The sequence below is a fragment of the Gopherus flavomarginatus genome, chromosome 24, assembly GCF_025201925.1.
Source record: "Gopherus flavomarginatus isolate rGopFla2 chromosome 24, rGopFla2.mat.asm, whole genome shotgun sequence".
NCBI lineage: Eukaryota > Metazoa > Chordata > Testudines > Testudinidae > Gopherus > Gopherus flavomarginatus.
In genome coordinates this window covers 3,035,024-3,048,207 of record NC_066640.1, presented here as the reverse complement: position 1 = coordinate 3,048,207, position 13,184 = coordinate 3,035,024, and the positions used below count along the sequence as shown (strand labels likewise).

General features: G+C 45.5%; 1 protein-coding gene across 1 annotated transcript in view; it reads right to left on the bottom strand.

Annotated features, from left to right (window-relative positions):
* Positions 1–12,827: 12,827 nt before the first annotated feature.
* Positions 12,828–13,184, bottom strand: part of LOC127040029 (excitatory amino acid transporter 5-like) — a 99,082-nt gene continuing 98,725 nt past the window's right edge. The window contains exons 10-11 of the mRNA XM_050933775.1: positions 13,078–13,177; positions 12,828–12,965 (exon numbers count right to left, since the gene is read on the bottom strand). Coding sequence (XP_050789732.1) covers positions 12,828–12,965; positions 13,078–13,177 — 238 coding nt within the window. The remainder of the gene's footprint in view (positions 12,966–13,077; positions 13,178–13,184) is intronic.

The following is a 13,184-nucleotide window of genomic DNA, read 5'->3' as shown; positions in this document are numbered from 1 at the left end:
ATTTTATACCCAAAGTTGATGTTGGATGATCATATTACAGCAGCTGGTCAGCAGGGGGCGACCTCTTCTTTCAGATACCAACCTTACCAATGTTGTCAATGCTTTTGTCATCTCAAGATGAGACAGTTGTAGTGTACTTTTTGTGGGGTGGCATCTCACAGCTATGTGGAGACTGAAGCTGGTGTAGAATGTAGCAGCTCACTTAGTGAGTGAGTCAGCTCTCTGGAAGTGGCTGCCAGGGCTGGTACTCTGAGTGTTGCTGTTGGTCATGACTAAGGCTATGTTTTAGTCACGAGTATTTTTAGTAAAAGTCACGGACAAGTCACAGGCAGTAAACAAAAATTCACGCCCCGTGACCTGTCCATGACTTTTATTATATATCCCTAACTAAAATTGGGGGGGGGGCGCCCTGGTGGTGTTGGAGGAGGTGGCCCAGGACCCCCACTGGTGTTGGGGGGGATGGGCGCCGCATGGCCCAGGACCTCCCACTGTGGCTGGGGGGGTAGCGTTGGTGTGGCTGACAGACTCCCTACCTGGCTCAGCATGTCCCTGCAGCTCGTAGACGGCAGAGGGACCGGGAGATATGCACTCTGCCCCCGCCCCAAACACCAAGTGAGGCTGGAGGAAGGGAGATGAAGAGACTAGATGACCTCTGGTCCAGCTAGGCCATTATCCTACATCCCTACATCTAGAGGGAGAGAATGGAACAGCTGTCACCCCAGTTCCATATTGAAGTCAGAGACAAGGTGTGCCCCAACCATAGGAACCAACTTGACTGAGCCACTCTGTCTGAGTTCATGAGGTACAAGGGAAAAAAGAGGCTGGGGAGTTTACAGTTGTAGATACAAGAGATTGTCAGTGAGGCTAATTAAACCACATGGAGAGCTGATGAGAGAGTGTCTGTTGTTCAAGCCCATATCCTTCACAATCACCAGACTTTGTCTCTGGTCCCATCTCGTATTCCCCAAAAGAGATGGACTGGTCAAGAAACTTCTGTTGTGGGAACAGTGGGGATGGAATCTGCATTTCTTCTTTAGTAACCCTGCTGACCAGCAAGAGAACAGGTATTGTGACCTGCAGAGGACGTACCATGTGTTCTTTCCTGCCTGAAGACAAGAGACTTTCTGTGTAAGACTTGCAGGCTGATGCCTGTATGGGAAGAAAAGAACAACTCTTAACCCTACATCAGAGAAACTTCAGGCATCACCACTGTAGATTCAACAAGGGAGGAAGAATCAGCTAAGAATGATAGAGAGTAGAAAACAAAGATGATGATTGGCATTTTGACCATGGGGAAAGGAGAACTAGGAGGAATTCTACATAACTAAAGCTATCTGATCAACATCAAGTGCTTGGTGTGACAACTGCAGAGAATGTCTCTGAGAAATCCACTAGAGGAAAGAAAGAGTTGCAGGGGACATAACTACAGGCAGCCACTTGTCCCAGGTCTTTGGATTGGGTTATGTCCAAGAGAAGACCTCCAGCCATCCATTGGAAACAGACAAGTTATTGGGAAATCCATGTTAGGAAAAGTCAACAAAACATTCTGAAGGGTACAGACAGCAGGATGGTGTGCTGTGCTGCTTGAGCTAAGGTGAGGGATGTGGCTGCAAGATTGGACAAGATTCTTAAGACAGCAGGCATGATGTCTGTTAAATTTTGGCACCAGTGACCTGGTTTCACAGATAATTGAAGACTTCAGGGATCTTGGAGAATATGACTTTCCACAATCAAGGGAACACAGGCAGAGGATTCTTGGGGTGAACTGATGTCTAGGTAAGTGATTGGAACATCTCAGACCCTCTTCCCATATAAGATGGCCTACAGTTTGGTCCCCCTTCCATTGCAAAGGAGGCTAATTCTGGTGATAGGCTTGACAAGTTAGGTGGGTGTTAAGCTGCGACAGAGGAGGGCATTAAGGGAGTAACCACTATTCATATGCTCAAACATGTAACTTGGTCTCGAGGTTTCATGGATGTAAATTAAAGTATCAAGAGACCTGAAAGGAATAAATTATTTAATTTCTTATGTCATTCCCAGGAACCTCAGTATTAAACAGGAGGGATTAGAATTTCTTTCATGTATGAGAGAAAATTTTGACGTTGGTAATAAAAATGATGGGAAGATTCATATGATTGGAATACTAAAATCATAGAATATTAGGGTTGGAAGAGACCTCAGGAGGTCATTTAGTCCAACCCCCTGCTCAAAGCAGGACCATCACCAACTAAATCATCCCAGCCAGGGCTTTGTCAAGCCGGGCCTTAAAAACCTGTAAGGAAGGAGATTCCAACACCTCCCTAGGGAACCCTTTCCAGTGCCTCACCACCCTCCTAGTGAAGTAGTGTTTCCCAGTATCTAACCTCTCTCACTGCAACTTGAGACCATTGCTCCTTGTTGTGTCATCTGCCACCACTGAGAAAAGCCGAGCTCCATCCTTTTTGGAACCCCCCTTCAGGTAGTTGAAGGCTGCTATCAAATTCCCCCTCACTCTTCTCTTCTGCAAACTAAATAAGCCCAGTTCCCTCAGCCTCTCCTCGTAAGTCATTTTCATTGCCCTCCACTGGACTCTCTCCAATTTGTCCACATTCCTTCTGTAGTGAAGGGACCAAAACTGGACTCAGTACTCCAGGGTGTGGCCTCACCAATGCCAAATAGAGGGGAATAATCACTTCCCTCGATCTGCTGGCAATGCTCCTATTAATACAGCCCAATATGCTGTTGGCCTTCTTGGCAACAAGGGCACACACCTGACTCATATCCAGCTTCTCGTCCACTGTAGTCCCCAGGTCTTTTTTCTGCAGAACTGCTGCTTAGCCAGTCAGTCCCCAGCCTGTAGTGGTGCATGGGAGTCTTCCTTCCTAAGTGCAGGACTCTGCACTTGTCCTTGTTGAACCCCATCAGATTTCTTTGGGCCCAATCTTCCAGTTTGTCTAGGTCACTTAGGCTGGAGGGTAGGGATAGGGTCCAATCTATCTCTCCCTCCAGCTTAGTGTCATTTGCAAACTTGCTGAGGGTGCAATTAATTCCATCATCCAGATCATTAATGAAGATGTTGAACAAAACCGGCCCCAAGACCAACCCCTGGGGCACTCCGCTTGATACCGGCTGCACTGGCTACAGCCTCCTCAGGAAGGGTAGAGGGAGCTGGCCACGTCATCAGAGGCTTTATCTGCACACAGACTTGCACCAGTTCAATTTAGTGTGTTTTTAAACCATTGTAGTTAAATCAGTGCAAGTTTGTTTGTAGACAAGGCCAAAGATGCTATTACCTGCTTTAGAATTATTGAGAACTTGGAAGCACAAGCTGTTAAGGAATACTTGGGGATCAGTGATAGAGCACAAAAGAAGGCAGTGAAAGTAGTCTGTTACAGACTACCAAATAAGATTAGAGAACAGGGTAAACACCTTGTTAAGCACCTGTCTATAATGAATAGAAAGAGAGTGCATTATCCAGGGAGAATTTCAACCTGGGAGATTTATTGCAGGTCTCAGGCCAGCAATAGAAAATTATAATTTTCAGATACTCTAAGAACATTTTACTTACACAGAATACATTGCATCCAATATGGGGTCATTCAATAGCAGACCTCATTCTGACAGAGCAAGATGAATTGTCCACTGAACTAAACAATATTGGTTGCCTAAATACAAGGGACCAATTGAGTTGCAAGTATCGGGATAGTCGTGTTAGTCTGTATCCACAAAATCGACAAGGAGTCTGGTGGCACCTTAAAGACTAACCGATTTATTTGGGCATAAGCTTTTATGGGTAAAAAACTTCACATGAGTTGCAGTTGATTTGTGCAAATGGAATACAGTCCTAACCAATAATATATATGCTGGGTTCCTTTACAAGAACTGATTTTTCCAAAACTAAAATTAAGTGTGAGCAGCATTGATTGGGGCCAAAAATTTCAACAGAAAAATGTGAATAGGAATTGAGGGTTTTTTTAATAACTTGCTTGATGTCTAAGATGCCTCACTTCCATTGTCATGGGGGAAATGCAGCTTGAGCTAAAAACCATCTTGCTTTAGAGGTTATGAAAAAGCAATGAAAAATGAGAAACCAACGCCAAATATGACCGGGTCATTATAAATGGGTTGGGTCAAATACAGGCTATTAGTCCTCATTCTCAAAGGCACCTGCACAACACTTTCAAAAGACGAGCCTTGGAGCTTAAATTCATAACTGCTAGACACTAAAAATCATGGTCTTAATGAAGACACTGGATTTACAGGGGCAGCGCTAGGTATTTTGCTGCCCCAAGCACAGCAGGCAGGCTGCCGTCGATGGCTTGCATGCAGGAGGTCCCTAGTCCCGCGGATTCAGCAGCACGCCTGTGGGAGGTCCACCGAAGCTGTGGGACCAGCGGACCCTCCGCAGGCATGCCGCCGAAGGCAACCTGCCTGCTGTCCTTGCGGTGACTGGCAGAGCACCCTCCGTGGCTTGCCGCCCCAGGCACGAGCTTGGCGTGCTGGTGCCTGGAGCCGCTCCTGTGGATTTATAGCGTATTACAGCAATCTGTAACACACTAATATCCCTTTACTACGGGGCCTCCTTTGAATATGTGATAATTAGTGACGCTAAGCTATCTGTTTGACCTTGTATTTAGCTGTGACACTGTGAATACCTCTCCCAGACCTGAGGGGAAGCTCTGTATAGCTTGAAAGCTTGTCTCTCTCAGCAACAGAAGTTGGTCCAATAAAAGATCCTACCTCATCCTCCGTGTCATCCTCTCGTTAGCCTGATGCCAGGCAGAATATCGGAACTGATACCATATGCCTCTATCAATAAAGAACTTAAAGATGGAAATGCCAGTCAGAAGGGCTAGACAGAATATAGTTCTTGTATTAAAAATAAAATTTATACTCTTGTCAAATAATTATATCAAGAAGAAAGTGAGGTTAATAAAAGTAATTACGCTGATGTTATTTACTTGTATTTCCTAAAGGCATTTGCCTCAGTACTGTACAACCTTTTTTTTTTTTTTAAATCAAAAATAGTGACCCATATCAATGTGTGGTCCCCATTAAGTGGATTAAAAATGTTATTTAAGAGAGGTTTTGGATGAGGCTGTTTCTAGTATGGCCCTGTAGTGAAGCATTAGAGGAAGGATGGCTCAATGTTTAGGGCCCTGGCCTGCAACAATGGAGACCTAGAGCAACTCACATTAGGCCCAGATCCACAAAGGTGTTTAGAACTTAAATCCTAGTTTTGGCTCCATGGTGATCCACAAAACTCCCACTAAACCCTATGGGTGTCTAAACTTACTCAGTGCCTACATTCCTGCCTCTGAACATGCACACTGCAACCTCCTGCTAAGCCTCCAGGTGCCTGTCTTCTACCTGAGACTCAGGGCAGTTCACAACCCAGGGGAAAATAGGAATTTGCCCAAGTTGTGGAGGAGCCTCATCCACTAGCTGTGCTCCAAGTCCATCTACTGGATCAGATCCCTTTTGAAGTGTGGTAGAATGAAGTGGTGCCCACCAAATAACTTCCAGCCCAGTGGTTAAAGCACCCTCCTGAGAGGTGAGAGACCCCTGTTCACATTCTTTCCCCCCTCCAGCAGACAGAGGAATTGAACGTGGGTCTCCCACATCTCACGTAAGTGCTGTAACCACTGTGCTATAAGTTACAGGTTGGCTAGCCAGAAGATGAATTTAGTTTTGAATAAACTATTGGTGAAACCCATTTGATTTAGAGGCTATCACCTCAGTTTTCGTCTCTCAGTTGCCTTCCTTGCGGCCATCTTATCCCCAGAGACAAGGCCTAGGACCAATAGGCTGTATCCCTCAACCGTACTGAAAGGGTTTATAAGATTAGTATTTTTTTTTAATTTCAAAGATTTCCATTCCTCTTTGGATTTGAGAAAATGAAACAAATTTACTAACAAATTCAAATGTTGTGTAGCAGTATTAGCAGTCTCTATTCCTGCCTGCAGTCTTCAGGAGGGAGTGGAGTTCTTGATCTGAAGCGCAACAAATAGTGTGTATGTTGTTTGGATTATGGTGGCTCCTAAAGGTCCCGGTGAGTACTGCGTTAGAGACAATCCATGACCCAAAAAGCTTTTCGGTCTAACTTGAAATCAAACAAGTGTTTACACACACTGGCTTTATCCTCACTCCCTTTTCCCTCCAGGGTACATAGGTTTTAGTTGTCTTGATTCTGAATGGATAAAGGCTTTTTTAATTAATGAAATCTGCTGTCCCCAACTGCCACAAACTGGCCATTCCTGGCTGGCTGATTTCTGCTAGGTGCTGTCTCCCTACAAAGGTCACTGTGGCGCTGCTTACACATCCTTATTGCAGCCTTGCAGGGCCAACCATCATAAGGCCCAAAGCTGTTAATGACATTTTGCTTAAATAAACATTAATGGAAAATATAGTTTTGGGCTGCACACTTCTATCTGCATAATTTTAATAGCATTTGCTTTTGTACTTGCCACATAAAAGATGCAGTTTATATTTTTCTTACAAAAACAGAAAAAAAAAACCCAAAACACGGCAGAAGATTATATAGAAATTTTAGATCCAGTTTATTTGTTCTTGAAATAATAGTGTCTGTGCTGTGCACTGTAGAATGCCCCTGGGGTATTTCATAAGGAAATAAGTACTAGCTATTTCCTCAAAGGCTTTTCTCCCTTCCCCTCACAATTATACCTTTTTAAATCAGTGATACTCAGCCTGAGTCTTACAAGCTGCAAGTGGTACTCAGTGTCTTCTGCTCCTTGCAGCAAGTGATACTAAAACGCTGTGTGATTTAATTATTAACCAATTTAAGAGAGTGACCAATCTGGATGCTTCTACTCTGTTGTTAACCAATTGTAGTTGATAAAATACTTGGTCAGTCATTTTGCTGAGAGAATAAGATATAATCTAAATATTGCCCTGTCCTACTGGTTAAATATGAATACATAGCATTGTAGTAAATGAAACCATGAATTCACACCATTGTGGCTCTTTGGGGTAATGGTGATGGCTAATTTGGCTCCTGAATCCCTGAGGTCTAAGTGTGACTGTTTTAAATTGTTATTATGTACTGCAAGAAACGGGCGCTTGAATGCATCCATAAACCCCGTGCGGCTCCATAGTCTCTCCGGCCTGGTCTACACTACGCGTTTAAACCGATTTTAGCAGCGTTAAACCGATTTAACGCACCCGTCCACACTACGAGGCCCTTTATATCGATATAAACGGCTCTTTGCATCAGTTTCTGTACTCCTCCCCAATGAGAGGAGTAGCGCTAAAATCGGTATTACCGTATCGGATTAGGGTTAGTGTGGCCACAAACCGACGGTATTGGCCGCCGGGCAGTATCCCACCGTGCACCAATGTGACCACTCTGGACAGCAATCTGAACTCAGATGCACTGGCCAGGTAGACAGGAAAAGCCCCGCAAACTTTTGAATTTCATTTCCTGTTTGGCCAGCGTGGAGCTCTGATCAGCACAGGTGATCGCGCAGAGCTCATCAGCACAGGTAGCAATGCAGTCTCCTGAGAATCGAAAAAGAGCTCCAGCACGGGAGATACTGGATCTGATCGCTATATAGGGAGAGGATTCTGTGCTAACAGAACTCCATTCCAAAAGATGAAATGAAAAAACATTTGAAAAAATTTCCAAGGCTATGATGGAGAAAGGCCACACCAGGGACTCCTTGCAGTGCAGAGTGAAAATTAAGGAGCTCAGACAAGCCTACCAGAAAACCAAAGAAGCAAACGGAAGGTCCGAGGCAGGGCCGAAAACATGCCGCTTCTACGGTGAGCTGCATGCAATTCAGGGGGGCTTTGCCACCACTACCCCACCCCTGTCCATGAATTCCAAGGTGGGGGTTGTAATCTCAACCATGGTTGAGGATTCTGCGGAGGGGGAAGATGAGGAGGAAGAGGAGGACGACCTTGCAGAGAGCACACAGCACTCCATTAGCCCCAACAGCCAGGAGCTTTTTGTGACCCAGATGGAATTACCCTCCCAGCCCTCCCAAGCCACTAGCCCAGACAGTGAAACCATGAAAGCGACCTCTGGTGAGTGTACCTTTGTAAATATAAAACATGGTTTAAAAGCAAGCGTTTTTTAATGATTCATTTACCATGAGGGCTTGGGATGCATTCGTGGCCAGTAAAGTTACTGGAAAAGTTTTGTTAACATGTCTGGGGATGGAGCGGAAATCCTCCAGGGACATCTCCATGAAGCTTTCCTGGAGGTACTCCAAAAGCCTTTGCAGAAGGTTTCTGGGCAAGGCAGCCTTATTCCGTCCACCATGGTAGGACACTTTACCACGCCATGCATGTAGCGAGTAATCGGGTATCATTGCATGACAAAGCCTAGCTGCGTATGGTCCCGGTGATGGCTGGCATTCAAGAAACATCTGTTCTTTATCTTGCTCTGTTATCCTCAGCAGAGTGATATTGTTCGTGGTAACCTGATTGAAATTCAGGAATTTAATTAAGCGGACAGAAATGGCCATTTTCCTACTGGGCTGTTGCTTAAAAGAAATCCTTCCTTGCATGTAGCCAAGCGGGAGGAGGGGAGGAAGGATAGCGCTGAGCTTTTTTGCGTTTGGCTAGCAGGAATCTTCCCAGCTACCAGCCACGCGGTGGCTGGGGAAAGGGGGATGATTAGCAATGATCTTCCATGATACCAGCCATACGGTGGGGGGAGGGGTAAAGCAATCATCCTAGAAACTTGGATGGGGGGGGTTGGCTTCTGCTGCTGCATGTTAACAGGAAAGAAGCATCAGAGGGCACTGTGCATATGAATGCTGGAGAAGCCAAAAGACAGTGGCTTACCATGGCCGCACACAAGCTGAATTCTGATGCCCGGACCTGCGTCTGTGAGATCTGTAACACCAGAGCCACAGGCACTCAATATTAAGATGCAAAATGCGACCTTGTAGTGAAATCACATGTGCTATGTAAGATGAATACTGTTGTTCACTGTGAAAGAGTATAACAATTGTTCTGTAAAATGTATCTTTTTTAATACTTCTCTCCCTTTTTTACCTCCCTCATGCAGCTGCAAATTTTTCAAGCCTCCCTACTCCATCTCGAAGGCTATCTCAGATAAGGCGGAGGAAAAAGAAGATGCAAGACGAAATGTTCTTGGAAATCATGGAAGTAACCCACAATGAAAGAGCTCATCTGAATGAGTGGAAGGACGTGGTAGCAAAGTACAGGAAAGATGCCAGTGAACGTAAGGATAGGAGGGACCAACGTGAGGATAGGAGGAACGAACGTGAGGATAGGGGAGAGACTCGAGATGAGAGGTGGCGGCAGGAAGATCAGAGGTGTAGGCAGGAAGATCAGCGGTGGCGGGATGCAACGCTGGAGCTGCTGCGTGATCAAACTGACATCCTCCAATGTCTGGTGGAGCTTCAGGAAGAGCAGCGGGGTCACAGAGTGCCGCTGCAGCCCCTGTGTAACCAATCCTCACCACTCACCATGTTCCATGTCTTCCTCACCCAGACGTGTAAGAACGCGTGGGGGAAGGCTTCGTGCACCCACCCACTCCACCCCCGTGGACAGTCCAACCAAAAGGCTGTCATTACACTGAAATGTGTTTAATGGCCTTTTCCTTCCCTCCTATCCTCCTCCCAAACCACACCTGGGATACCTTGTCAGTTCTCTGCCTCTTTTTATAATGACTTTTTAATAATGAATACATGATTTTTAAATGATAGTGACTTTATTTCCTTAAGCAAGCTGTAATCGAATGGGGAGGGTGGGTTACTTACAGGGAAGGAGTCAATAAAGGGCGGGGGGGTTCATGAAGGGGAAACAAACACAGCAGTCACACCGTACCCTGGCCCGTGATAAAACTCATTTTCAAAGCTGCTCTGATGTGCACTGCTTCGTGGTGTGCTCTTCTAATCGCCCTGGTGTCTGGCTGCGCGTAATCAGTGGCCAGGTGATTTGCCTCAGCCTCCCACCCCGCCATAAAGGTCTCCCCCATACTCTCACAGAGATTGTGGAGCACACAGCAAGCAGCAATAACAAAGGGGACATTGGTTTGGCTGAGGTCTGAGCGAGTCAATAATGTGCACCAGCGCGCCTTTCAATGGCCAAATGCACATTCTACCACCATCCTGCACTTGCTCAGCCTGTAGTTGAACAGCTCCTAACCACTGTCCAGGCTGCCTGTGTACGGCTTCATGAACCATGGCATCAAGGGGTAGCATGGGTCCCCCAGGATAACTACAGCCATTTCAACATCCCCAACTGTTATTTTTTGGTCTGGGAAGTCATTCCCTTGCTGCAGCAGTTTAAACAGAGTAGTGTTCCTGAAGATGTGAGCATCATGAACCCTTCCTGGCCATCCCACGTGGATGTTGGTGAAACGTCCCTTGTGATCCACCAGTGCTTGCAGCACCATTGAAAAGTACCCCTTGCGCTTTATGTACTGGGTGCCCTGGTGCTCCGGTGCCAAGATAGGGTTATGGGTTCCATCTATCGCCCCCCCACAGTTAGGGAATCCCATTGCAGCAAAGCCATCCACTATGACCTGCATGTTTCCCAGAGTCACAATCTTTCATAGCAGCAGCTTAATGATTGCTTTGGCTACTTGCATCACAGCAGCCCTCACAGTAGATTTTCCCACTCCAGTTGATTCCCAACTGACCGGTAGCTGTCTGGCGTTGCAAGCTTCCAGAGGGCTATTGCCACTCACTTCTCAACTGTGAGGGCTGCTCTCATCTTGGTATTATGGCGTTTCAGGGCAGGGGAAAGCAAGTCACAAAGTTCCATGAAAGTGCCCTTACGCATGCGAAAGTTTTGCAGCCACTGCGAATCGTCCCACACCCGCAAAACTATGCGGTCCCACCAGTCTGTGCTTGTTTCCCGGGCCCCAAATCGGCGTTCAATGGCTAGAACCTGCCCCATTACCAGGAGGGTCTCCAAAGCGCAGGGGCCCGCGGTTTGAGAGAATTCTGTGTCCATGTCCTCATCACTCCCATTGCCGCGCTGCCGTAGCCGCCGCCACCTCCTCACCTGGCTTTGCAGGTCCCATTTCAGCATAGACTGCATGAGAATGCATGAGGTGTTTACAACGTCCATGATTGCGGTCTTGATCTGAGCCGGGTCCATGCTTGCTGTGCTATGGCGTTTGCACAGTTCACCCAGGAAAAAAGGCGCAAAATGGTTGTCTGCTGCTTTCATGGAAGGAGGGGTGAGGCTGTACCCAGAACCACCCGCGACAATGATTTTTGTCCCATCAGGCACTGGGATCTCAACCCAGAATTCCAAGGGGTGGGGGAGACTGCGGGAACTATGGGATAGCTACGGTATAGCTACCCACAGTGCAATGCTCCAGAAATCGACGCTAGCCTCAGACCATGGACGCACACCATTGAATTAATGTGGTTAGTGTGGCTGCGGGCACTCGACTTTATACAATCTGTTTTACAAAACCGGTTTATGTAAAATCGAAATAATCCCATAGTGTACATGTACCCTCAGGGTCTGATCTAACAACCATTGAAGTTAATGGGAGCCTTTCCACTGACCTCAAGGAGAGTCAGATCAGGCCTTTGTGGATTTCACTGTTTCCGTCTAGGGAATGCTAAATAGATTAATGGGAGTTTGAGAAAGGTAGCGCTTTGTTCTATTGGAGTGGTAATGATACACGAGTGGGGGAGGATGACATTTCCAAAAAGGATATAAACTCACTCATGATTTTTTTTTCCCCAAGAACAGTCTTGATATATTAAGTCTGCCTTTGGAACAACATTAGAAACAGGACCAGGTCCTCAGATGGAAAATCAGCATAATTTCATTGGGATCTGACCCATAACACACTGGTCGGGAAAAATTATGTAGGGAGGGGTTGGTTAATATGACATGTTTTATACTTGAAGAGGAAGATTGATTCATAAATAAAATATATTCAAAAGCACTGTTTTAATGCTTGATCATATTTAAAAAAAACATTTAAAGCCATATACAATTGCATTTTCCATTTCCTTTTCATGCCTGCATGCAGTTTCCAGTTGCTTGCATTTAGTTCAGATGTATCATGAAGAAACCAAAGATGATTTTGATTCTTGTATTCCACTCTCACCATGCAAATTTTGCCATTTATTCCCAAATCTTGTGTTTAGTACCTGTATCTTCACCACACTAGATGAAGCAGTCATTGACAGAGCCACGAATGGTTGTTGGGAACCTGATCAAGTGAAAAAATTGGAACATTTCCAAACAAATCTGCTCCTACATTCTGTGTCCGAAGATGTCCAAACAGCCTGTTCCTTGAAGACAAAATTAGATTTGGAATGACAGGCAGAAAGTCTGCTTGAAATCTCCATTTTTAGAGAATATAAAATCTCTCTGTAAAATTTTTTACCAACAACCATTTACAAATAAGATGGTCAAAAAATTATCGGCATAATAAACAATGCAAACTGACAGCAATTGCCTACAGCAAATGGGTGAAGGTGACAGAGCCCTGCCTTGTCTCAGGCCTTTTTTAAAACAACCAGCTAAGGTTCTCCTCTAATAACTGTCCATTCCTCTGTCCTAGAAAAAAAAATTGTGTTGAGAAACTAGTGGCATGAAACCTTTAAAAATCTGTTGCTTTGGAATGTCAAGACAACATCACAGATGTAGCTTGTCAGGTTAACGCCGCAAGCAGTTGGCACTACTGCTTCTTATTTAACTTCTGGCCAGAAATGTTATGCTGCTGTTGTTCATTGAAGCCTCTCAAACACCTCCAGAGAAAATAATGGATTTTTCTGCCTTCTTTGTGCACAGTAAGGTCCACATGTTCACACAGAGTGGAGTGGCAATGTTTTAGCACCAAAATCCCCTTCCTGAGGATGAAAATGCTGTGGCCATTACACCTGGCAGATATTGTAATTAACTCCTGTTCGTTCGGACAAGGTTTCTACAATCATTTCCATCACATGGTCTTTGGGCTGGAGAAGGGAGTTCTCTGCAGAAGAAAGCTTCTCTGTGTTGCTCACTGGATCTTGCTGCAAAAACAAGAAGGAGATACTCTTAATTCTGCTCCCTGACCTGCCCACAGTTTCTGTATTTGAGTTTTGCCCTGGCACCCCTTGTTTTCTCCCCAATGGATATACGTACTTTCTCTGGCTTTGGGGCAAAATCTTTCTGGCAGACATGTGCTATGATGCCCGCAGCAAGTGCATCACCCAAGACATTGGTCATTGTTCTAAGTCGATCTCTAGAAG